A 27336-nucleotide genomic window follows, 5' to 3' on the forward strand; every position below is an offset into this window, starting at 1 on the left:
GTGACATGTAGTCATGTTGTTACATGACACCAATGTCATGATTTTCATGTTAAGATCTGTCGCTTGTGTTGCCTATGCAATCGTGCCATACCATACCAGCTTTGCAACATGCCATGTGAACGAAACTACCGCAAGAGCAGCAAGACCATGAAATGTAAATCATGACATTCATGACATACACATCATAATTTTCATGTTATGATTAGTCAAATGTGTTCTTCATACAGTCATGTTATGCCATTCAATGTTTGATATCGACACCATTATCGAAACGTGCAGGAGAGCTGAAAGTCGTAGGCGGCTATATAGATAGATAGATAGATAGATAGATAGATAGATAGATAGATAGATAGATAGATAGATAGATAGATCGATAGATAGATAGATAGATAGATATTTATTTATTTATTTATTTAAATAAATAAATAAATAAATAAATAAATAGATAGATGGATAGATAGATAGATAAGCTCAAAGTCGCCAATGTTCACTAATAAATGCTTCGCATTCAATACTGATCGCCTATTTTGAGCACGTGCAACGAGATCGGCCATAATACTACATGCATTTTTACTATGCGCTGGTTATTTATTATGGGTTGTTAACATAGTTCATCACGCTGGTTCGGCACTTTAGTTTTTTTTTGTTAATTTTTTTTCAGCGGTGCGTGCATTGCTCTACATATAACTTTCAAGCACCCGAATCCTTGCTTTCGCACTCAACGCCAGCATTTCTTTACAGCGCGCTATTTCAAACACTATGCAATGGCCTGAGATCAATGGAAACTGAATACAACAGCTTAGCGAAAGATTAAGCTCACTTATTGGGCTTCGTAATTCTATCTCTATAACGGTGACAGAAGGAGGTTAAATAAAATAAAATAGCAGTAAAAAGTAACAATGAGGTGTCGGGGAGCTGTATTGTACGGTAGCAAACGGATCCGTAGCATAAAATTATATATGTACGAAAAGGAATGTGATACTGTTTCTGAAATAGTTTAAAACCGATGGAGGAAACGAAACTGTATTTGCGATATTTGACCTCTATACCTCTGCTACGCCACCCCTCCCAGTTTCCTCAAACGGCAGCACACAGAGTCCCCGTACTTTGCATTTACTTTTACAAGCAAAAGGCTTCTGGTGTTAATTAGGACAGTGCGAAAGCATATACTGGCACTTTCTGGTTACCACTTGCTTTTTGGTGCGGTAGATGCAGAGCTCTACTATGTGAAATGCTCACAAAGGTATATGCTTGCTAAAGGATGTGCTTTTGATTTCGTGCTGCAGAGCTTTTGCCAGACGCACCACTGGATTGGCTGTTTCCCACATGGATTAAGGCTCGTGGCCTCGAGTATCAATATTACTGGAGGGACACCACGTCTACACTGTACGAAGAAGAGTATGTCGGTGGTTACAACAACCCACTGATAGGGGGCGTCGTAATACCAATAGGCACTTTCATTCGTCCCTTTATCTATGAGTACGGGCCACTCGGACTCAACTATGGTGGCATAGGATGGGTAAGCAGCAAGATGTCAAATTGGGGCCAGTTTGAATACCTGCATAATTAAAAATTTTGTTGAACGCACTAAAAAACAGACGGACACAAGAGGCTGACAAAGACAGCGCTTGCCTTGTCAGCCTCTTCTGTCCGTCCGTTTTTTAATTCGCTTCAACAAAAATTTGAAATATGGTGGGTAAGCAGTCGGTTTTTTCTTTACGCATATGACTCCTCCATTTTTTGATCCCGTAGAGGACATTGCTAACACTTTGTTGTAAACTGACAAGTTAGCACATATTTAGAATACCTGGAGTAAGACACTTTAATTACTTAGGAGAAACATTGTTAGGCTACCCATAAGGGGAATGTAACGCATTGTTTTCACACAAATGCTTGCTTAGAAGACGTGAAGCTACGTGAATACAGGTGTCTTTGTTAAGTAGGCTTTCCAAGCTGACTTATTTACGTTAATAAGAATAGTGCTGTAACTGTCGGCGTCAAGTATCAATATTGAATTTGGAAACTGCATAATCGCTGACATATATAGCGAAAAAGAACTGATAACACTTTTTGGGCGTGAATGACACGTGAATCATGTGGTACAGCCCGAGGCAGGGACGCTTTTCATAAGGCGCCACTGCGCTTCTTTTCACCCGACTAATGGTGACATGTGCCGTGTTAAAAGCGGAGACGAAAGGGTAGTTGCACAATCTGGAACTAGTCCATATTACGCGTTTACGACAAAGGAGAGACGCCAACACATATACGCTACAACGCAAGCAAAGGGCGCTTGAACACAGTGTCTGCGGAAAGTGACGAGCCGCCATTGGTTGGGAAAATTGGGCAGCGCGAAAGCTGGCATTACAACTATAAAAATGGTGTCGAATTGTGAAACGCTTCCTTTTCTTTCACTCACTCTTTTTATGTACACATTGTTCGTTTTCCTGTTAAAAAAGAGACGTACAATAGGAATTGATATGTGAATCACGAATGAGGAAGGTTCATTTGTCACTTGAAAATCAGCGCTAAGTCGCGAGGCGGGAGGATGTAGTACACAATAAACACAAATAAAATTTTATGCGCACTCACGAGTTTATGTAGGATGCAAGTACGTTTTTTAAGACTCGCGTGACAAACTATCACTAACATTTGCAATACAAGCACCAGCTGTGGCAGGCATGTAAATTATGCCACCCGTGACTTCAATGTCGTGATTATCGCGTTTGCGCCTGACATTTGTGTTTTTAGTCGAGTTGCGTCATGCTATACCGAACTTGGTATATGTGATGCGAGCCAAACGGCCAGGAGTGCGCTATGGGTGCAGCATGGGGTCATGTTTTTTAAGACACGCATATCATTATTATCATGTTTGGACGTGTCACTTACCTTTGTCACTCATTCACGGCACATAATACCAAATGGGGTGTACTGAAGCTAGCAAAATGGCCACGAGCGCACCATGAGCGTGTTATGTAGTAGTGTTGTTGTACTAAAATGCATGTCAATAAACTCATGTTTCCACCATTCATATACCTTCGTCATACATTCCCGTCACAGAACACCGAATTTGGTATACTTGAAGCTAGCTAAACTGCCGCGAGAGTGCCATGAGCTACCCATAAGGGGAATGTAACGCATCGTTGTATAGCTCAGTCTCGACCTATTGGCTTCCATTCAAAGTCGACAACGACATGTCGGAATCGGATAAAGTTGGCCACGTCCTCAAGGGGACAGCGGACGATGCGTTCAACCAGCTAATGTGCCGGAACTGCGCGACCATCGAGGAAATTATTCAGGAATGCCGGCGTTTTGAACACGCGAAAAGCAGGCGTATTTCAAGATCAATCAGTCGACGACGGAACACCACTGCGACGTCCTCCTGCGAATATGAATTGACCTCTCATAGACATTTTTTACCGACGTCTGAAATTACGCAAATCATCAGGCGGGAAATCGAAGCAATTACACCTGCTTTTTCTAACAACGGCCACGTCGATTCGCAAGTACCTCAAGTTTGCTTGGTACAGTCGATTGTGCAGGAAGAACTCAGCAATTTGGGCTTCGGTGTCTGCGCCGTTGCTCAGTGTCGACCTATTGGCTTCCATTCAAGGTCGCCGCCTCGCCCCAGGTCACCGCCCCATGAACGATCTTTTCCACGCTCTCGCAATCCGGCCGAATGGCGAACGGTGGATGATCGGCCGATCTGCTTTAAGTGCCGCCGCATAGGGCACGTTGCACGGTATTGCCGCAGCCATTGGTCTTCGTGCCGAACACAGTATAGCACTGCTCGCCGCGCCGACAGCTACAGCCTTTTCCAGCCTCCTGCACTGATCCCCGATAGCTACCGTCACCTTCCACCATTCGATGCCCCTTATACGCAGCACAGCCGCTCACCGTCGCCTCGACGTCATCAGTCTCGTTCGCCGCCTGCACGTCGCCCATCGTCCCCTTCACCTCTACGATGACGCCTGACTTCCCTGCTCAATTCTCATCAGGGAAACTAAGTGGTGCAGCTCTTAGAGGTGAAGCTGCATCTCCGATGCCGACACGACTAAATTCGATCGACGTAGACGTTGACGGTCTGACTGTTTCCGCACTTACTGACACCGGGGCGAATATTTCTGTGATGAGTGCCCGACTTCTTCGCTGCCTGAAGAAGTTCTCACACCGGCTGCTTCTGGCATTATTTGTGTCTCCAACGGAAGAAGTCTTGCCACCACAGGAATATGCACAGCACGCATCACAATTGCTGATCACCCCATTGAGCAGTGCCCCAATGACCTGATTCTTGGATACGATTTCTTGTCCACTCATGCCGCTCTCATCGATTGTGCAACCGGCGTTCTCCATCTTGAACTGCCTCGACTTGGGGCTGTGCCGTCTTCACCGTCACACCGCTTGTGTGCTGTTGATTATGTTCAGCTATCACCGCAAGCCACCACATTTGTGGCCTTAACGATATCACCAGCTCTTCCTGACCGTGACTACACAGTGTCTCCATTAGTGGATGTGCTCTTGGCGCTAAGTGTTGCTGTGCCGCATACCATCGTGACTATCGTGGACAACTACGTTCAGGTTTTGCTTCTCAACTTTAGTAGTTCGACCCGAGTAGTTAGTAGTTCGACCACCTACCGAGATATTTTCGACATCGATGACCGCCCTTTAGGACAAACGTCCGTTGTGCGTCATCAAATACATACCAGCGATGCTAGTGCTCTTAGATGGCGACCATATCGTGTTTCCCAGTCCCAACGCCAGGTGATACAACGAAAAGTCGAGAAGATGCTCTCCAAAGGCGTCATAGAGGCCTGATCAAGTCCATGGGCGTCACCTGTTGTTTTAGTCAAAAAGAAGGATGGCAGTTGGAGATTTTGCGTCGACTACCGTGCCTTGAGCAAGATAACCCGCAAAGACGTATATCCGCTGCCACGAATCGACGACGCCCGTGACTGCCTTCACGGCGCGCGATACTTCTCATCTATAGATCTGCGTTCGGGCTACTGGCAAATTTCTGTCGATGACTTGGGCCGCGAAAACACTGCCTTTGTCACACTGGACGGCCTTTATCAGTTCAAGGTTATGCCTTTTGGACTGTGCAATGCCTCGGCAACGTTCGAACGCATGATGGGCTCTCCCCTCTGTGGTTATAAATGGTCCATCTGCCTTTGCTACCTCGATGATGTGATTGTTTTTCCCCAACATTTAAAAGCCACCTAACTCGTTTGTCGACCATTCTAGCCGTTTTTCGTCGAGCGGGGTTCCAGCTGAACTCGAAAAAGTGCAATTTCGGCTGACAATAAATCATGGTCCTTGGTCATCGTGTAAGTGCTGCTGGCGTCCAACCGGACTCTGACAAGATTAGCGCTGTCAAGAACTTTCCTCTGCCTTCTACTACCAAAGATGTTCGTTGACTAGTGGGCTCATGCTCGTACTTTCGACGTTTTATACGCAATTTCGCTACATTTTCACGACCAGTCACTGATCTTCTCAAAAAAAATGCGCCCTTCTCGTGAGGCCAACACCAAGCAGCTGCGTTTTCCACGCTGATCCAACTGCTCACTTCACCGACAATATTGGCTCACTTCGACCCGTCCACGACGACTGAAGTTCGCACAGACGCCAGTGCTCACGGCATCGGTGCCGTCCTCGCTCAACACAAGGAGGGCCAAACGGGTATTATTGCGTATGCCAGCCGCCTTCTCTTCTCATCTGAGCAAAACTATTCGATAATAGAGCGCGAGTGTTTTGCGTTGGTCTGGGCTGTAGCGAAATTTTGACCCTACTTGTATGGCTGTGATTTTTCAGTTATAACGGACCACCATGATCTGTGTTGGTTGTCTTCGCTCAAGGACCCAACCGGTCACCAAGGTCGCTGGGCTCTACGTCTCCAGGAGTATAACTTCGATGTTTTTATATGTCTGGCCGGTTACACCAAGATTCCGATTGTCTCTCGCGTTATCCGGTGGACCCTGTTAGCCTCGCCGTCCATGAAAGCGATTCTTGTGTGCTCGCCATATCCGATTTGCGCGACATCGGCACAGTGCAGCGCCGAGATGCAACCCTCAAGACGGTCATTGAGCGAATATCTCCAGGACATTCTGACCCTTTGCTCCGTCAATATGTCCACCGCAACGAAATTCTGTGCCACCGCAACATGAAGCCTGATGGCCCGGACGTTTTGTTAGTTATTCCCCGACAACTGCGTGCCACCATTTTTCAACATCTGCACGACGCTCCGATGGCAGGACACCTGGGTTTTTCACGCAGCCATCACCGCGTGCGGCAACGGTTCTTTTGGCCTGGCCTGTATAAAGTTGTGCGCCGCTATGTCGCTGCTTGCGAGCGCTGCCAGCGTTGCAAACCTCCTGCTCTACGTACGGCTGGCCTGCTCCAACCTATCGACATTCCCCCGGAACCATTCTTCCGCGTCGGCCTTGACTCACTCGGACCTTTCCCAACGTCCGTGTCAGGCAACAAATGGATCGCTGTCGCAACTGACTATGCGACCAGATATGCTATAACTCGTGCTTTGCCAAGTAGCTGCGCTACAGACGTCGCAGACTTTCTACTGAATGACGTCACTCTGCGGCATGGGGCTCCGCGCCAGCTTCTGACGGATCGTGGCCACTGCTTCCTCGCAGAAGTTATCGACGAAATCCTCCGTAGCTGCTCTACCGAACATCACCTTACTACTGCCTACCATCCCCAGACCAACGGTCTCACAGAGCGCCTCAACCGAACTCTCACAGACATGGTGTCCATGTACGTCTCTGCTGATCACCATGACTGGGACACAATACTCCCCTACGTTATGTTTGCGTAGAATTCATCAATGCATGACACCGCTGGCTATTCTCCGTTCTTTCTTCTGTACAGCTGCAACCCTGCCTTACCATTCGACACACTCCTTTCTTCTGATACTACCAAACCAAAGGTGTATGCTCAGGACGCTGCTTCTCGAGCCCGCGTCCCTCGACAAATCGTGCACACTAGGCTCACTGCTTCTCAGGCCTCACAAAAAGTCCGCTACGATGACTGGCACCCCAAAGTTGACTACCCTGCTGATTCTCTCGTTCTACTTTGGACGCCACATCGGCGTGAACGCTTGTGCGAGAAGCTCCTTCCACGATACACCGGGCCCTACAAAGTCCTCCACAAGGTCACTGATGTCGACTACCTCATCACTCCCGTTGAACCACACTCATCTTCTCCCACACCACCTGCTGATGTTGTTCGTGTGTCGCGACTAAAACGCTACTACACTGCCAGTCCTGATGGATTTAGCCGCGCTGTGACGGCGCTTCGTCCGCCGGGGGTGATGCTACGAGGCATCACCCCCGGCGGAGTGGGCATGGCTCCGCCCCGTCGTAAACGCATTGATAAAGAAGAACCGGATTCGGCGCGCGAGATCCTAGCAGCCCAGGGGTGTCATACATATCTGTAAATATTGCAAATACACTGCTTTCTCTCTTCCATGTGTTTGTAATCGCCATAACAATATTACGTGAACAAAACCACCTCGAGAGCAGCAAGAAAATGACACGTGAATCATGAAATTCAGGATACACGTGTCTTGATTTTCATGTTATGATTATTGGCATATGCTCATCATACAGTCATGTTAAGCCATATCGATTTCGCTATATATCACATCATCGAAAGGGCCAGAAGAGCTGAAAGTCGTAAGTTGCTAGATAGATAGATAGATAGATAGATAGATAGATAGATAGATAGATAGATAGATAGATAGATAGATAGATAGATAGATAGATAGATAGATAGATAGATAGATAGATAGATAGATAGATAGATAGATAGATAGATAGACAGACAGACAGACAGACAGACAGACAGACAGACAGACAGACAGACAGACAGACAGGCAGGCAGGCAGGCAGGCAGGCAGACAGACAGACAGACAGACAGACAGACAGACAGACTCAAAGTCACAGAAGTGTTGCTAAGAAATTCTTTGCAATTAAAATTGGCTGCGTATCTAGGCGCTTCGCTGCAAATGACGTCCAGAGAAGATGCGTATTAGGCCAGTCGTCTTTTTCGTGTGTAGCGTGGAATTCACATCTTAGAATGAGAAGCACTCGGGTCTTCAGTGGTGCAATTTCATACGCCTTTCAAATCCCGGCGGAGGCGTTCCGTTCGTTACTTCAAAAAGTGGGTGGTGTGCATCGGTTGCGAGGACGAGGGGAAGCGAAGAGCCAATGTCAGAAACGGAGCTGATAGGCATGAAGGGCCTGCCCACAATAAAAAAATTGCAGCATATTCACTCTTACAAGAAAGGTTCCAATAGTCTATTGGGTCGCGAGAGAGCGAGGTGCAGGAAAGGAAAAGACGCAACTTCGGCAGCCATAGTTGGGAGCACGGCTCAGTGCCTTAAAGGGGGGGGGGAGGGGGTAATAAAGATGTGAAGCAGAGAGAACAGAAATGGCGTTCATGACGAAGAACGTGGCGGAGGCTTCTATAGCCGGTTGTCTAGTCCAGTGTCCTCAAGGAAGTGAAGAACCGCCTCGAAGACCTGGGTGTGGTGCCTTGCAGGAAAGAGAAGGTCCCTCTGTGAAGCCGCAGGCAGACCGCGGTGACGGAGTGCGGCGAGCAAGCTGCCACATGGTGTGCGAAGCACTGGTTAAACGCACAACAGTTGCTCGATAGTTTCATCTGCCCCACACGCAGTGCACGCAGGGCCGAAGGGGTCGCTAGGGTCGACGCCAGGCAGAGAGCATCAAGGCAGTGGGAAAGGGCCGAGACACTCGAGAAGGAGCGAGAACTAACGCCGTTGAGACGGGTCTAACACCTCTGTGGGGCGCGTCCAGGGTCTCTGTGGGACGTGCCCGATGTCTCCGACGGACGCACTCCGTGTCTCTGCAAGAGACAGCAATACACTCGTAACACGACTGTGTTAATGGTGGTAGAAGACAACTTGTAACAGAAAATAAACCAGAGACTTACCACGTAGTGACTGATGAGTAGGACGAAGCTTGAAAGGGTTTCATTGGTAAACCGTGAATCCTCCATCCATCCGTCCGCTTGTCTATCTGTCTGTCTGATTGCTCGTCTGACTGTCCGTCTGTGTGTGTTTGTGTCTACCTGTTTGTCTGTCTATCTATCTGTTTGATAGTTTGTCTGCGACAATGGAGATGGACTACCGATGGGGGGGGGAGGGGTGAGCCACAGCGTAAGTGCATGAGGCCCACTTAGAATCCGTGTACTCAAAGTACACAGTTACTTCAAAGGCGCGAAGCGCTTAAGTTTTAATTCATTCACTCCATGCTGTCTCGCAGCCATTTAAATTCATTAGTTTCGTTTCGGACGGTCTCTTGGATCGCTCCTTCGCCTACACCAATAAACGGTCGAAAACAGACACGTCACACCTTGACTCACGTGACATAGAACGCCAGGGCAATCGCTACGGCTGAAATGAGCCAAGCGCGTGCCACCTGATAGAACCAACCGCCTCCGTATGAATTGGGCTTTTGAAACTCAACCTACTGCCCTCTCCCTCTTTTGTCTAGAGCAGAGCTTTCTCAGCTGCGTAGCCACTGATTCTACAGATGGGAGTGGAAGGTTGGTTGCATGGTGTCCGTCTTGTCTTGAGATGACTGCTGCTGCTTGTTCAGGAATAGAGACCAGCGCCTTTCGATATGGTGCAACAACTCGACTTTATGTACAGGAACTTTTGTACAAATTTACAAGACCCTTCATCTTTCGAACCGTCACATGTTGCCTCGGCAGAGCCAATATTGCAGAGCACCGTTTGCTGCGACCAGAACTACCGTGAGGAGTCGGAAGCCAGGTTTTTGATCCCTCGGTTGCCCTTCCCGATTTTCCTCACGGCCAACCAGAACAATTCAGTCCGTTTATTGGACAGACTAAACACTTTTGGACACGCTTTTGGACACACAAATTTTTATTGGACAGACTAAACACTCTGAGGCAAAAAGATGTGTGATTCGTTCTTTTGGGGACTAATGGGGCTACCACAACCATTAACCCTTTTAAGGAATAACGCCACCGGTTCTAACAGTTAGTCCTGACAGACGAGCTGAAGGGACTAACATTTAGTCCTCACATTTACACTTTAGTGAGTAACCGTTAGACCCACAATTCACCTCACAGGACTAACATTTATATCTCACATTTGCACCTTATTAGGCAACTGTTTATCCCCGCATTTACGCCTTACCGGGCAACCATTAGTCCTCACAGTTGCACCTCAGCGGATGAACGGTTGATCCACTAAAAGACTCTAATCGGATGTACTTTTTATGCCCAGTTCAAACATAGATTTTTATTTATTTTCCGCCAGACCAAATACTTTTTCCGCCTGTTTTTCTGCGCAGTCAGCAACAAATAGCGCAGAAAAGGACACGCAAAAAAGTAGTTAGACACCTATGTGTAACTGCTTTCAAAGTGACGGCAACAACGAAAGACAAAATTGAGACATTGAAATCTTTTATTTTTTTACATACACATGAAGCTTTTCATTTTTTAAAGTGAATTCACGGTGAAATGTACAAATCCAGTCTCGTTGTCACATCTTGTTCACTGCTTTGGAGCTCCTCCGACGGAAGCGATAGATGATAGGCATTGCAGACGCTAGCGCACGCAGCCTTCTTTCTGCCTGTTGTGTTCCCACGGCTGCACGTACAATAAGATAGTAAAAATAGTTAGACACACGTGACAGAAGATGAAGATGCAAGCATATGACAAGTACGTTCAAGGTAATATAAAAAACATGCGTGTAAAATATGACACACAAATAACTTTACCTTCACATCTCGCAAAGATCTTCTGATGCTGCTCTGAGGAAAGAGATAGATGTCAGATATCGCAGACGCTAGCGCACACAGCCTTCAGCACGGTGTGTGCCCAGGGCTGCACAATAAGTATGTGAAATAGTGAGTCACACGTGGCAGCGGATGAATACGAATGCATAAGAGAAATACATGCAAGGTGAAATAAACACATACGTGAGAAATGGAATGCTGATAATTTCACCGTACGTCACACATCGTCAAAGACTCATTTCGATTCCCGTAGCACAACAGATTAGGAGCGGCGGCTGAAACCACAACTCCGCGAACCACCGTGCCGCCAACAAGTCGGCGAATCCTAAGCGAGCGACGTCGTTCAGCTCGAGCAAGCGAACGCGACACCAAACACGGCGCTGCACGCGGAGTGTCGGCCGCTAGCGAACTTTGAACAGGAGAGCGAGCGTACGCTTGGCCGCCGCCACGAACAGCGCCGAGCTGGTTTGGAGCTAGCGCCTAAGAAATCGACGGTAATGCGGCCCTTCTCCACAAACTCGTGCGAGTGCAGCGCGCAAACGCGAGTCCGCCGCCACGACCAACGGACGGCGCCAAGCGGCTTGCGACCGACTGACGGGAAAGCCAACTGTAATGGCGACCAATTTTCAATGAGTTCCGACGCTATAGTGAAAGCCTCGCCAGCCCGTGCTGGTTCACGTACAGCGCGCGACATACTACAACCAAGCTCGTTAAGAGAGCCCGCAACGCGTTTTCGACGACTCCCAACAGAGCGACGAGGTCTCAGCCCAATATCGTGAGCCCGGAGCTCATCGCGGTGGCTAAGACAGGCGAGCACTCGATGAGCGAGCGTACGGGAAGCCGACGGCAACGATGGCCAATTTCCAGGCGGTTTTAACGAAAGTGGTGTTTTGAAATCACGTTCATTCGTTCTTCAAAGGCCGCATAAAATGAGATGAAACTCCGACTACAGTATGTATAGTTTAGGAGAAAAGCTTACCGCGTGCAGCTTGTTTGTTTTCTTCACGGGCAATTCTAAAATTCTTTCTGGTGTGCCTTGTTGGCGGACTTACTGCGTGAGTGAGCAGCAGTAGAAGCCATTGTGGTAATCCGGTGTGTTACTGCTTCTCTATCCGTGAACGGGCGCCTTCGTGGTGGTGCAGTCAACCGGATATTCCGACGTTGTAGAACAAAGCGAACGTGGGTTTTCTTCGACGCAAATCATCGCGTCAGGGGTGGTGGAGGCACCACCTGGGTAGTACAGTTACTTGCGCTCAACTGATTCACCTTGTTTCCTGAACTAATCCTTTGAAAAGTCTATTCTTTCTCTCTCTATCCGCACGAAGAGTGAGGGCATACAGTTTATCGCGTACGACTGCCTGCTGCACTGAGCTACATGCCTTCCCTGACAAAGTTTCGTCAAAAGCGCCCATGTGTCGACAGAGGGGGGGGGGGCAGTGTTGCAAAAGGGTGAGGAAAGAGTGGCATTCAATAGCCTGCAGTCAACACAAGTCTCGCGCTAGCGTCAATACTCATTCGAAGTTCGAGGAGAGCTTTTTTGAATACGCCTTCGGGTCAGGTAGCCGATGGCAATAGAAACCAAAAAAAAATTGGCGCCCATGTCTTCCCATTGGAGAAACTCGAGAAAATGTGCCACAGAGAGATGGGCGTATCGCGTGAATGCTGTGTCTACTTGAGTAAAGCAAAGCGGCAAGTCAAGTGAAAGCTAAGTAAAGACGCCCTCGACTGAATTCCGAACGCGCGATCCGCCGCCTACACAACACCGGCATTCGAGTGATACGAGACGAGGCACGAGGCAGGAGACAAGCCGAGTATGTGCGGTGGGGTGTGGACGGTGCCGACGTCTAAGCGCGGCATAGCATGACTAAAAAATGCTCCACATTTGAAACCAAGTGCAGAGTGGGGAGACAGCAGGCTGGTGAGGCACCACCGAGAGAAAAAGTCACAAGGTGCCGCAAGAGTGGGCCGGGAAGGGGGGGTTGTTACTGAATAGTGCCGCACGACGGATAATAATGGCACAGAACCACAGTTACGCTAAGAATAGAGACAGTCTTTGTAGCAATAAGGTTTAGATAAGGGCAGAATTGTGGTAGGCTTGTTGCTTCAAATGTACCAGGCTTGCAATCAGCGAAGGCTTTTTAAATGTACTGCCTTATTGATAAATGTGAGGCTCTGACTTACTCTGGTGGTTTCCTTGAAGGCTGATTTTGAAGGTTGAAAAACAGCGCGTAGAAGAAAACTTGCTGTAGACATATTTTCATTTCTATTCAATTCCTTGCAAAAAGCTCTTTATTCTATTCTCATTTCGTTCTGGTGTCGCGAAATCGTAAAAAGAGCAGAGAGCCATTAATTCTGGAGTAGCAACTACGCAACAATTCCTCCATCCTTCTCTTCTCCCCCGACTCTTCGACTACCTTCAAGAGTGCTGAAGGACAAAATAATAAAGTGTGACGAACGCCTTCAACACCACTTCTACTTGAAAATCCTTAAAAAATTGCTTAGTCGATTCTTCAGGATATCAACGTTGACAGCACAGTCATTGATTGATTACTTACGAAGATACCATACGGCCCTTTTATTGTAATAGGTGGCTTCAATCCACCTTACTTTATATAAACACACAAAAGGAGACAATTCACTTATAGTTCTAGCGAAAAAAGCATGGTTTCAAGGAGTTCGCATAGGTACCAAATTATATGCATCGTGTGTTTTGTCAGAAATCATCAATAGACAATTACGCGCTATAGCGAAATTACTGGAATGTTGTCCTGTCTGCCAGAGAGGAACATGATTTTTTTGGAAGAGTCCCATGCCCTCCTGCTTACTCCTCCCACACCTAAAGGGGAAGAAACAAGAAAATAATATTCAGCGAAAATAGATTAACATGTAATTATCGTAATTGAGAAGTGTACACCGCAAAAATCTGGAGTCAAGTCGCAACCGTTACGAGATATGCACGTGATGAACGTTGCGGCTACTGACACGGGCTGGCCTGTGATCGAGCATTAAAGAAATTTAGTTGCGTGTTCGCAGGAGCAGCCTCTCATTGCAAGTAGCTGGCAGGCCGCGTCCATATGGATTCTGCGGACGCGCTACTAAATCTGTCTATTGTCGCCTATTCTAGTTCTTGCTGTCGACGTGGTGGTTCGATTCTTAATTATCAATTGGTTGAAGGGTCGGTGTTTTCTATAATAATGTAGCTGCTTAGCTGGATACCGCCTGCATAAATAACCACATTGTCCAGCACGAGCCTGCCAGTGACTGCTCCACAGGCCACCATTTCTTTTTTCATGGCTCGACGGTGGGACACTCCCATGTTCAGTGGAACTGAAGTCCGCGCCGTGCACACTCCTGGCTGTCGGTTTAACATCACTGGAATGTGCTCAACAACTGGAGTTAGAGTGTGAACTTGGCCACCATATTTATATTTTACCTAACAAGCACTGCCCATTTGCGGCTTTGTAGCCACGACCGCTTCGTCTTGCGCTGCGTTTGATGTAAAAAAATAAGAATGCCACATCAGTAACACGAACTGGAAAACAGGACTGTAAAGGAGCGAACACCAGCTAGTGTCAGCAGTGACGATTTCTATCACGAGCCTCGTCTGATTCACGATGGCGATCGACCTGCAGATTTCTGCGTGGCGTACTTGTTCAATGAAATATGAAGGAAAAAGGATATTGTTGTATGAATCACCAATGCCTACACTCAATGGGATGTGGCGGCGTCGCGTTTCTACGCCAGTGAGCCCAATTCCCAGTCCTATGTCACCGCTCCACGGCACAACCAGCGGAGCATGTTGCGGAGAAAGCAGGTGAGCGATGTGGCAATTGAACAATATGCCAGTTCTGTTTGAGGCCTACGCCATGTAAGCCAGCGTACATCTTAGCATGGTATGAGGGAGGGCCGTGGAGTGAGCGGCAAAGATGGCATCTGGAGATGAGAGAACTTCGCGATAGTTTGTGTAGTTTAGGCTAAGACATACTTCGATGTCTGCTCTATAATTTACTATTCTTAGTTTAACCGTTAACGCGCTTCCTTTCGCATACCCTTTCATCATCGTTCGCATGGGCCGGTGTACTATAGTTTTTTCAATGCAGTTCGCGCACTGCCGAGTTAGACAAGGTTACTAGCTGAAATGTTGGCTATAGCTTCACCTCACGCTGAAAGCGTTTCTCAGCTCTCTTGGTACTCATGATTGTTTAGTTGTTCACGTCAACGATGTGAGTGCCAGTATTAATACGCATCAGTTTATAGATGTATTGACGTTTGCCTGTTTGAGTAGTTACAGTTTTGGCGATGCAACTACTGCTTGAATACTTACCGCATTGTACATCCCCATATGTCTACAAGTCGTTTAAGAAATTAGACGGTTCCTGAAAATGTTACCACTTATTGTTTCACACCCAAGTGTGACGTGTCTCACAAATCAATCGTTTTCTTCTACTGCAGGTTATAGGTCACGAGCTCATGCACTCATTCAACGATTATGCCGTGCAAAACACACCAGGTATGACGGCTGAGGTCTTCGCAGAATACACCAGGAGGGGGCTGTGCTATCGGAGGTCGATTCAATCAGTGGTGAGCAGGTGTACCATAGTTTTTATATCTTACACACAACTGCTCATCAGTCGCTAACATACTGGGTATTCTGAAAAAAAAAATTAACGCAAGGGGTGCGCAGAAAAACGCAGCACAGTCACAGTGAAGGCTGGAGGAGTTGCCTTTCCAAAGCCCCCTGTAGGATATCTTTGGTCAAATACTACAAAAACATTTTTAAGGCACCTACAATGCCAACATCTTTCGGCGAAGTACCGAGGTACCCAGCTTGCCGTTATGCATCATTTTCCGCAAAAGCGAGATCTCCAATCCCGAATGAATTATCTTCTCATTTTTGAAGCTGTCGCCTTTGACGGTTAGGACTTATGGCTAAACTCTTTTATATATGCCGACCTTAAACCAAGTACTCGTAGCGTACTTTGTATTGTTTGAGTCTTGCTTATTTTACTATTTTATTTGTTTTACCACCCTGTACTGCACCTCTTAAAACAAATCTTTGAATGACATGACCCCAGTATAAGATAATTTCGCGCATTGATTTCAAGCACCCCGGTGGCTACATGATCGAGTATTCGTGTGCGACTGATATGTTCTCAGTAAAATACGACTGGATCCTCGGCATTTTCAATTCTGTGCTGCTACACCGTTTGTGCACACCGCTGACGACGAGTGACGAATATGTCAACATCTTAGGCTCTTGTTTTGATCTCATAACATCTTTCGCTGCAAAACTTACACAATGCCTAAGTTTCCCTTTTTAGACTACACTGTTGTAACATCAACAAGTCCTGTCTACAGCATGTTCTACATCATGTCGCGCTTATAAAACGTGAAGTTTTCACTACGAAAGATATTGATACCTCCATTCCACCGTCCTGGATACGTCATCAGATTGATTGATTGATTGATTGATATGAGAGGTTTAACGTCCCAAAACCACCATATTGTTAAGACAGACACCGTAGTGAAAGGCACCGCTTACGTTATCACATCCACACCGAGTTGCCACATTTCTTTAGGCAGAATCTTTACCGAGTGGCTACATCGAAGTGGAAGGTCAACCAAAAGCATGCCCAATAAATGCCGAAAAAGGAAATAACACAGGGATCGGTGTGTCCGTTGGCTGCTCCCTTTATTGTAGTGAAGAAAAAGGATGGTACGTGGAGAGTCTGCGTTGACTACCACCTACTGAATGCGGTTACCAAGAAAAACATCTATCCAGTGCCGCGCCTCGATGACACCATAAACTGCCTGCCTTCCGTTTCCTACTAGAAAACTCCCGTGCACGCAGCCGACAAAAAAAAAGACGGCATTCGTCAGGCCTGTGGTGCTGCACGAATACAAAGTAATGCCATTCAATTTATATAATGCTACTGCGACCTTCGAAATATTGATAGGCTCGATTTTGCGTGCCTTCAAAGGCAGGTCTTCAGGTGTTACCTTGATGATATCGGAATTTGGACGTACGTTTCAGCAGCATAATACTCGCCTAGACCTTGTGCTGAACTGCATTGAAAAAAAAATTGGAAGCATATCTAAGGAGTGAATGATGGAGAGTGAAGCGAAGCATTCGTCCGTCCTTTCGTTCTTGCTTCCGTCCTTCCATGCGTCCGTCTGTGTGACCGTCGATACGTCCATCCGCCCGTCCATGCATGCATCTGTTTATGCGTCCGTCCCTGCGTTCGTCCATACATCCGCCCCTGCATCCGTTCATGCGTCCATCCTAGCATCTGTCTGTGTGTCCATTCGTATATCTATTTATTCAACACTGCAAGTACCACCATCTCGCATCTTTTCATTATTTATTCCCCATATAGAAGCACCGCCATCTAGCGGACATCCCAAGGACTAAACGAGAGGTGGCACACGCACACTTTTATACGGCTTGCGCTTCGCGTCTACGTACCACCTTTAACCACATTGAGATCATGTTATATACTAGTACACTGTTTTCATAGCCCTGCGGCCCAACGCTCGCTGAACCTTTCAAAAAACCAAGGAGGTTACGCCCAGCGAGTATAACGTAGCAACCTTTTTCTGTCAGATAGTGCTAAATGTACATGCCATGGCTGCTAATGGTAAATGAGAGAGAGGAGAATTCGGCTTTAACTATCTTACGGCTTACGCTTCGTATCTACTTCCCAGCTTTAACCACCTCGAGTTCATGGTATATACTAGTTCATTGTATTCATGGCACTGCGGCTCAACGCTAGCTAAACCTTTCTAAAACTAAGGAGGTTACACCCAACGAGTATAACGTAGCAACTGTTTCTTGTCAGATAGTGCTCAATGTACATGCCAATGGCTGCTATTGGGGATGGCAGCGTGCGGGTTAACTAAAAGCTGAATGCTCCTGTTTCTCATGCCCCATTAGCAGCTATTGGCATGTAAATTTAGCACTATTTTTATTGTTCAACAACGCACAGAAGAAATCTCCCATCAGCACCTCCTTGGTGGTCAAAATGGAATAATTTTTACTTACTACGACTACGAGGGATAAACGGGTGCCGCTATAAGAAGCTTCGCCTCTACAAAACTATCGACCAAGGAAACCCTGATGAGATGCGAAGCAGCAGTGGTACACACGGCGTTGACCAGGTTGAAACGGCCGTCGATGCGGGGGCTGAAAAAACGGTTTGAAGCGGAACTTGGTGTAGCGTTTACTCAAGTAAACGTTTGTTAGAAACGCGACGACACAGGAAGCGGGACCCGTTAGACCCGCTTGCGCTCGTCTTCCTTGGCTCGCGTCCTCTCAATGTTGCCAGCGCGCCGTCTGTATTTTCGAAGGCGATTGATGTTCTTCACTCGCACTTTGTCGGTGTCGCTGGTCAGCCGACGCTTGCGTATTCGTTGGTTCGCCCCTCATCGGTGCTCACGTCGCCATTCGCGAAAGTAATCATCTTCTCTAACCCTCGCAACGCCGACGACAACCGGGAAAGGTACGGGCCCACTAGCGGGAAGCATTCCGGTGCGTGAGTTCACAAAGGCGAGTGGATAGACCCCCCCCCCCCTACAATGCATGCGCCAGTTGGCCTCAGGAGGTTCTCGGAAGCTGCGTGCTCATTCGTTCGTGTGCAATTTTGTCAGTAAACGTGGCTGCGCCCATGACGATGATGCAGGGTTCGTGTGTCGGGCGCGGACATATCTGATGCAGATGCCACGACCGTGGTGAGAACAAAGTTGATGCTCGCACGCGTACTGGCAAACTGGCTACGATGAATGGGAAGAGGGCGCTATCAAGTAGTTGTTGCTACCAAGGTGCTGCAGAAACGCTGTTGCTGAAAGACTCGTCGCTCCGTTTGCAATGATCGCCAAAAGCATCGAAGTCGGTGCAGATATGCCATGAATAATGGAAGATGACGGTGTAAACCGTTCATGTGTGGACTATATAACAATAATGGTAACTCGGTAAGCTTTTGTTGCAGCTCAAATAGCCGGTGTCGGAGCACTTGAGTGCCTACGTCGCACACGTCACTTCATCTGCTCTCACTTTACCATATCTTAGGCTACCCATAGTAAATGCCACCGTTACTGATAATGATTTCGATGCGAAATTAGAAGCATCAATATCTGTAGCAGTTCCTCGACAGAGCTACAAACAAATATCTTCGCAGTGTCACTCTATAAACAAGCCATGCAATTCCGTTCACATGAGTAGCGATACGCCACGATATTATTAAAAGAGAAGGACGTGGGTAACAGCGTATTCCCTCTTGACCAAGTGCATTTCAAAATCTATTGTATCTTGTGCATATAGAAAACCCGCCTTCTGCCCGCGTTTTTGTTTTTGCTTACTTCACTGCGATGCAAAGATGGAGAGGGGCGAAGCATTGTCAGCACAAGCACTGTCATAGTACAAGAGGCCCGCAAGCAAGCGGTTTACGAGTAGTGAATTTCAAAAGCAAATCCAATACGAATCCAATAGCGGTATAACCAACTAAACGCCTAAATAAACCTAACACTCTTCTGATAGTTTTCAAATTGTAGAATTTTTTTAATATTCCTAGAACTCCACGAGAGTTTATTTGAAAAGTATTCTCGTACTGCCACCAGATGGTAATACAATTATGAAAACTGTGATAAGCTTGTATACAGCAGCAAACAGAGTCTTCGAAATACCGCAGCAACTACACTATTAAAGCTGAAGCTCTGTTGCAAGATTTTAAGTAAAAATGCGGCATAAAATCTAAACAATTTAGAACCGAAGACCATGCATGTAGCTAAAGATTTATTGGAGCAGGCTAAATTATCACATATATTCTGGCACAGAAGGCATGTAAAAATCACGTGCTGAGAGCTGTATTTGTAAGAACAATTTACGTGAATAAAACACTTGCTTGTGTTTTTATTTGTGAAGCTGAATACACTCACAGTGCCTAACTTTAATGACGAAAACAGGAAAGAATTATTCGATTCAGCTTCACCACAGTAAAAACAGGGTGAAAGTGGAGTTGGTAGCAAAAGTGCTTTATCGGGTAATGATTATAGCATTAATTGTGCTGCCAATACTTGGGCTGCATTTGTTGTGGTAGTTCAATGATTACAAGAACAAAACAAACCTTCAGCTGATCGCATGTTTTGCTGCTTCCTGGTTCTCACACAGGGGTTGCTTATTTTTTAAATTATTAGGTGTTCGTATATGTATCATTCAATTCAACTAGAAAATGTTATTTTATTCGTTATTCAAATATTTGCATGTCCCTAGTAATGTTGTCGCTACAAATGACCCACCACCTTTTTGTGTAAATATTATTTGGCATTTGTAAACATCAAGAGTGTTTTTTGTTTTTGTGGTGTATTCTATCTCTCATTGGACACACCCTTTTACATGCCTTAGGGTACGTAAATGAAAAAAGAAAACATACCTGGCTGCAAGTGATGCCCATTCTTGGCATGCAATGCAAGTAAAGACATAAATGTGTTTGGTGAACGTTGCTCTGAATTTTGCTGTTCATTAGCAAGAAGGATCACTTTATAGCACATTTTTTTACTCTTAGCTTACATCAGTCAACTAAGCATAAGCGTGTCATAAAAACTTACTTGTTTCTTATTGAAATATTTGTGCAATATTTACAAAAACACAAGTTCAGACAGCACTAATAACTCGCTGTGATAGCAATAAAATTAACAGAGCGAAGTGCAAAAAAAGTACGTCTTACAATTCAGCACATGGCAGGCAGAAAATGCAGTGAGTGCCAATACATTGGCGAAATTCTTGCACGAATAACGAGTGGCAGCTTGGCTAAAAACAATTCTTAATATCAATAAATTGTATCTTCCGAGAAGTTTTGGAAACATCCATTTTCTGCCTCAAGTTGAGTCAAATGCCTACGTTCTTATATGTGCGTTGTTGAAAAAAATAGTAAATATAAATGCAACGCCTCACATCAATATTTCAATGTTGTCCTGATATAAAAACGAAAATGCAATTAGATATTTGTCGTTGTCAGAGAATATTTGTCGTTGTCAGAGGCTGTTACAAGATGTGTTGAAAAGAATAAAATACATTACCTCCCTTAGCGAACTGCTTGGGGAATGTGAAGTCCACATATATTGTTACTACAGGTATGTGAATTGCTTCATATATTTCTTACGGCAATAACACATGCAGCCCAACACACCACATTCAGATGTTTTTTTTGGCCTTTGGTGATAAAACTATCTTTCTACTTAGAATAAATTTAGCATATAAATGACAAGCCTGACAACTAAGTACACGCATATTGCCAGGTGTGTTTTATTTCGATGAAGTTGGGTTTCATCTACAAAGACTCTAAGCAACACTTGGCGCAGCACTGTTTTAGGAGCTCCGTGATAACTGATCACCTTGTTAAGTCTATTGGTAGGACGTGAATAGTTTATAGCTTACGCAGCCACCAGCAATAATCCTGGAATTTTAGATAGCACATGTGTCAAACTAGACGTGCTGTACTGCTTTCCAGGTTAATAATGGCCAACGCACTGTCTACCGCTATCAAGGCAGACTATATATTGCTTGTAGTTTGACTTTTCGTTTTTCAGGCAAATGTTCACTGAAATAAAATTTGCTCTTAATCCCGCCAACTACTGCAGTGTTCATCATGACCACATCAGAATATTAATTTTTATGTTTCTCCAAGAGTTGTTTCTATCTATAGTTTTAGAAAGTTGAAATTTCATTTCTCACAATTGTGCAGCTGCAAAAATATGAAATCTAATCCCAACAGCTACCTTTTTCTGATTTAATGTGATTCTATTTCGTGAAGCAGAACAGTACACAAGTGCCCATTCACAGAAAGAAAACACAGTTCATTATCTTCCATTCTAGTCATAGTGCTCTCTCACCTACCCCCGCCATTACTATTCACAGCCACAAACATCTTTGTACTATTAAGATCACATTCTTGGGAGTACTCCTAGATGCGCATAAAAGTACCATCATCACATTTCACTAATTGAACAAGGGAAAGCTCATGGTACGGGAACATTGAGGCACGACCATACTTCGACTTTGCTTAAACTATACTACGCCATCATCCCCAGCTATATTACGTACTGCATCATGTCATAGGCGAAAACCTATCCTTTTCATGTCCTCCCAATTCAACGTCTCCAAAATCAAGCCATTCGCATTCTTACATTCAGTATTCCATTTACCAGCGTGTCCCCACTTTTTCAGCAACTTAGTGTACTAAAAGTGTGTAACTTATTCAAATATAAACTGGGGATCTTTGTATTTAGTGTCTTCACGCTTGAATAACAGCCAATGTTTTGCATAAATTTCAATTCGTAATTGCTAATCTACCCAGGTTTGCCTCGAAAAACAATGTTTTACTACCACATACACGCACCAACTACGGCAAACACATTAGCATATGTGCTGCCATACACTTTTGGAGTTCAATACCACTATGCACTAAGCAACTCTCCATCACTTTTAGGTAGATTTGAGTTGTCTGGTGTATCAATAATTAAAGTCCCTTTTGTTCAAGGTTCTACTGCCATTTCTTTATCGCAGCCTTGTGTATTTACTAAACATTGTTTTATTACCATTTCTACGAGAATTCACATCACAATTTCGCCTTGTCTTTAGTTATTTATAACGACTTGCCACTTTATAGTTGTCATTTTGCTATACGTATCAATATGTATATTCTTCATAGGAGGTCCTCCTTCAGCCTGGAGCTATGGGACCTCCTTCTGTATATACTAACCCCAATTCGTTTATATATTTTGCAACAAATAAACATTTTGACTTATTGATAGCGATAACACAGCTGATAAATTGACAGGGCAAGCCAAATGGCTTACCTAATATATTTTATTATTATAAAATATCTTATAACCAGCAAAAAGCATTTCAATTCAAGGATTATGAGGGGCCAGAAATTGAAGTCATAGCACCGCAGAAAGTACACCCAGCCCTAGAAAAGTTGAGATAGGTTCGACTTTGATTTTACCTGTGATGACAGACAGTACTCTGCAGTAACTGTGCTTGCAGATGACTTAACAGGACAGATTTTGCTTGCTTTAAGATAAGTGAAAGCAAAAATATCCCACACTACAAACTGTATTTGCGATTTTTTATTCAAAGTAAATAAGAAGTCCCCTTCGGAGCAGGCTTGCTCTGGCGATTCATGTCTTAATTTCATATTTTCAAATATTAGCAAAGATTATGATTCACAAAAGTTTTCTGTCAAGCAGAATGAGAAATTATGTGTACTGAATGCCTTCAGAGAAAGTCCACAAATGCAGAGGTTGTCTTCATTGCAGTACTTGTCCACACTGAGCTTAGCAGCAGTACGCGGCAGCATTCCAGCTCTGGTCACTGATCCACATTACTTCAGGGGCCAGCCTAGAAGTAGAGAAAAAGAAAACAAAATTGATTTAAATTTAGAGTTCAGCAACGTGCTGTCTAGCGATATTTTTGCATTTTTTAGGACAGTTTCGTGCGAAGAAATCTGCACGTTTAGGTGTGTCAACATCACGGAGCAAGTGCCAGAGATGGCATAACATCGAGTACAAGAGCCGACAGCTGCACAAGTGGCTAAATCAAAGACTGAACTCAAGGAATGGAAGCAGAGGGAGGTTTGCACTGTTAAAAAATTATGTGATGTGATTCCGTACTTAGTCTACTAGACTTCTCTACCATTCAAGCTGAATATAGATGAATCGCAATAATGGTGAGAGAAAGACTGCCAAATAGTTCTGTGGTTGGACACTTTTAACGAAGCGGAAGTGAATAGCACGACAACAGAGAAATAAGCGCCGGTCATTCTAAAGGCACCCAAAAGCCTCAAGGAAAAACGGTGGGGCAGTATCCTAATCGGGGAACCCACTAGCTGATGTGTAAAACAGTACGAGCTGTCAAATTTCAAGAATAAACTGGAGCTATAAAACTCGCACAAGCAGGATTGATCACGTTGCCAACTACACTAATCCAAAAATATTCAATCTTTATCATTACTGAAGTAATTTCGGTGGTTATGATGGCATGCGGTAAACGTACATGATGTTAACCAAGCAGTTCCCCGTGATTCGGCATAAAAGAAGAAACAACAAAATAAGTACAGTCTTATCACGAGTGCGTGGTTAATAAAGTAAAGGCAGCTGACTCAACAAAAGGTACAATCACAACACTTTTCTGCACCGTTGGAGGTCCCTCACATGGACTTCAAAAAATATTGAGAAAAATTCAGAGGTTATGGCTTGTAAAAGGACGGGGGCAGCAAAAGCAGAAAGGAAGATACCTGAGCTTCTTCTAAACTAAAAGATGTTTGACAAAAAGTCATTATTAGTAAGGACAGTCAAGCAGATTTACAAAGTCATTCACCCAATAAATGGCAAACTAACAGCGAATCGCACTCAGGTTTACTGCTACATGTCATTCAGCAGGTAATGGGCGGGTGAAGCAAGCGATTTGAGGCGTAACTGAGTAATTAGGCATATGTCCAGACTTCCCGAAAGAAGGAGAAGCTTGCTTTAAATGACGTAGCTCATCCTACACAGCCCTAAGAAGCATCTCGAGGGTGCACACGACTTCTTATGTACATTGAGATACTGCAGCCTCAATGAGCAATCGCAGGAGTGGGAAAAAAACAAAAACAAAGCAACATTCATGAACAAAATTTCCGCTTTTTCTGCAAAGCAACATATTTACCAGCCAACGTGGCTGTCAGTTGAAATGATGATCGGCCTGACAGAAGAGTGAAATAAAGAGGGTGAAACTAAATACAGAAAGAGAGTGAAAAGGAACTTCGACAAAAAAACAGACTAGAGCTGTACCAAGAAATGAGGTTCGGGACTTGGTGCTAGTGAAGAAAGAATTGTGAAACTCGGTAGTGAGTCACAGAGGGCCAAACTCTTTTGTCAAAATGGCAAGCCAGCAGGGACATTCAAAGACTGCCCGGTACGTTGGCCTCAATGACACTTTCAAATTCGCCTCAACAGCTAATCTTCTAAAGGAGTAGGGCACCACTTTTCAAAGGAGAGTTTCAACTGCTGTGTTAATTTTATGGATACAAAGAAAACTCTGAGCAAGTGAGAAGCAAATCAAATCGTGATGAGATATATCAATTCATAATAATGTCTGGTTTCCTGTGACACATCAGGCAAATATAGGGACTTCATGCTGCAATCTGGCTAGTTGTGATGACATTAGGTATAAAAATGGCCACTCAGCGTCTCAAAAACTATCAAAATGACTGCTTGTGGTTTCGCAATGGAGCCACAGTGCGTAGAAGCCTAGCGAGTTTCACAATTTTACGAAGAATTGTGCTGGACTGGAAAAACAAGATGCGCTTCGTTTGGTAAAGAGCTTAGTCATCAGCGGACTAACATACTCGTTACCCTACCACACCATGAATAGAGACGAGAAAGCAAAAGCAAACAGAATAATAAGGATGGCATATGAAGCGGCTCTGCGACTACCAAAAAGCACTTCAACTGCGAAGCGATTAGCGCCCGGACGTCACAATACATTTGATGAGTTGGCTGAAGCGCAAGTAACCACCCTGATTAACCACCTGCTACAGACGCCAACCGGCAGAAAACTTCTTGAAAGGATCGGCCTCGGTCAACACGTACAAGCACATGAAAGAGCTAAGGATCTGTCGTGCTCAGTTCAGACGAAATATATCACCTACCAAAGAACATAGACCCAGTTTTACATGCTGTAAGACGTAAAGCAAGATCCGCTTACATAGATAAAAAGATAAAATATTTGAATACGGCGAGATTTACAGACGCTGAACCATATTAGGCAAATGCAAAAAAAACATGATGGCCGTGGTCACAGGCCGAATAGGAAACGTTACAAGTATGATTGATTGATATGTGGGGTTTAACGTCCCAAAACCACCATATGATTATGAGAGACGCCGTAGTGGAGGGCTACGGAGATTTCGACCACCTGGGGTTCTTTAACGTGCACCCAAATCTGAGCACACGGGCCTACAGCATTTCCGCCTCCATCGGAAATGCAGCCGCCGCAGCCGGGATTCGAACCTGCGACCTGCGGGAAACGTTACAAGTTGTGCCTCCGTTGCTTAAGCCTCTATCAGAGAAGCGGAGGAGATAGTGATCGCGCAGGCAATAAAGGAGGGCAGGGAGCGAAAAGCCCCAATCACAATAATCACCGATTCGAAGGCTGCATGTAAAAATTGCGATAAAGGTAGAATATTGCAAAGTCCCATTTCCCAATTTTTGTTATCGTCCCAAAACAATACACCATTCTCAGCGCGAATCGCGGCTGTAGTTTTCGAGAAGCTTCCGGACTGTAGTGGATCATTTCGATAGGATCACGCCTACTCTGCGAACTGTACAGATTATTCTGGAACCTATGCCACCGCCAGCGATAACGCGAGAACATTCGACGGCAAGAGTATAAATGCCGACGCGCTTCGCCGCTTGTCAGTAGTTGATCGACGGCTGACGCTTCATTCACTGCTATCTGTGCAAGACTGCTACTGTAATTGAACTTTCCGTTTACCGGGCAAAGGTTCGCCCAAATAAACAGTTAAATCCTAACATAAAGTCTCCTGTCTTCGGCCACGTCACGACCCCGTGACATGTGGTGGAGGCGCTGCTTTGTTCATGTACCGGACGCTCCTGTCAAGCCGCGAACCCAGCCCACGTCGCGAAGAAGACACCGACGCCAACCAGGAGCAGCGAACAAGCCGCCGACAGCAAGGGCTACCACCGGAGTACGGGCTTCTACAAGACAAGGCGCGGAAGACCAAAGCCATGACCGCGACTGCAGCAACAAAGACAACCACAGCGTCCCAGCCCGCGATGGTCATGCATCAACCCAGGGAACCACCAATTTTCCATGAGTCATCGTTCGAAGACCCGGAGTCCTGGCTAGAAATATACGACCATGTTTCTCAACCGCCCTCAACCACCGCCCTCAACCATTCAGCCACCCTCAACCACTGGGACCATGACGAAAAGCTCCGTCGTGTATTTTTCTATTTAAAAGACACCGCAAGAACCTGGCTCGGAAATCGGGAGTCCACGCTCCAAACGTCGGATGTTTTCTGCGGCGCATTCTTGCAAACTTTCGTGAGCGTCACTCGCAAAGAGAGGGCCGCTGCTTTATTAGAGACCCGGGTTCAGCTACCAAATGAAAATGTCGCCATTTCCACAGAAGAAATGACCCGCCTATTCTGTCACTCCGACCAAGACTTGCCTGAGGAGAAAAAGTTCGTTTCCTCATGCGAAGGGACAAACAGGAGCTCTTCGTGGGACTGATGAGAAATCCACCGAACACCGTCCAAGAATTTGTAGCCGAAGCGACCACTATCAAAAAGACCATGGACCTGCGCACCAGACAGTATAATTGTTGCCTGACTGCAGACGGCGAACTAGCGACCTCGACGTTCTTATCGACGGTCACAGTGTGACCGCTCTCGTCGATACTGGAGCCGACTACTCCGTCATCAGTGGGTCGTTCGCCGCGACGTTTAAAAAACTTAGGACAGCTTGGAAAGGCCCCGAA

At 45.5% G+C, this 27336-nt stretch overlaps 1 protein-coding gene across 1 annotated transcript in view; it reads left to right on the forward strand.

Moving 5' to 3' along the window:
• LOC142803358 (neprilysin-1-like) overlaps nucleotides 1-27336 on the forward strand; it is a 91155-nt gene that overhangs the window by 54010 nt on the left and 9809 nt on the right. The window contains exons 6-7 of the mRNA XM_075888472.1: nucleotides 1287-1519; nucleotides 15252-15380. Coding sequence (XP_075744587.1) covers nucleotides 1287-1519; nucleotides 15252-15380 — 362 coding nt within the window. The remainder of the gene's footprint in view (nucleotides 1-1286; nucleotides 1520-15251; nucleotides 15381-27336) is intronic.

Source organism: Rhipicephalus microplus, chromosome 3 (genome assembly GCF_043290135.1).
Source record: "Rhipicephalus microplus isolate Deutch F79 chromosome 3, USDA_Rmic, whole genome shotgun sequence".
Classification (NCBI taxonomy): domain Eukaryota; kingdom Metazoa; phylum Arthropoda; class Arachnida; order Ixodida; family Ixodidae; genus Rhipicephalus; species Rhipicephalus microplus.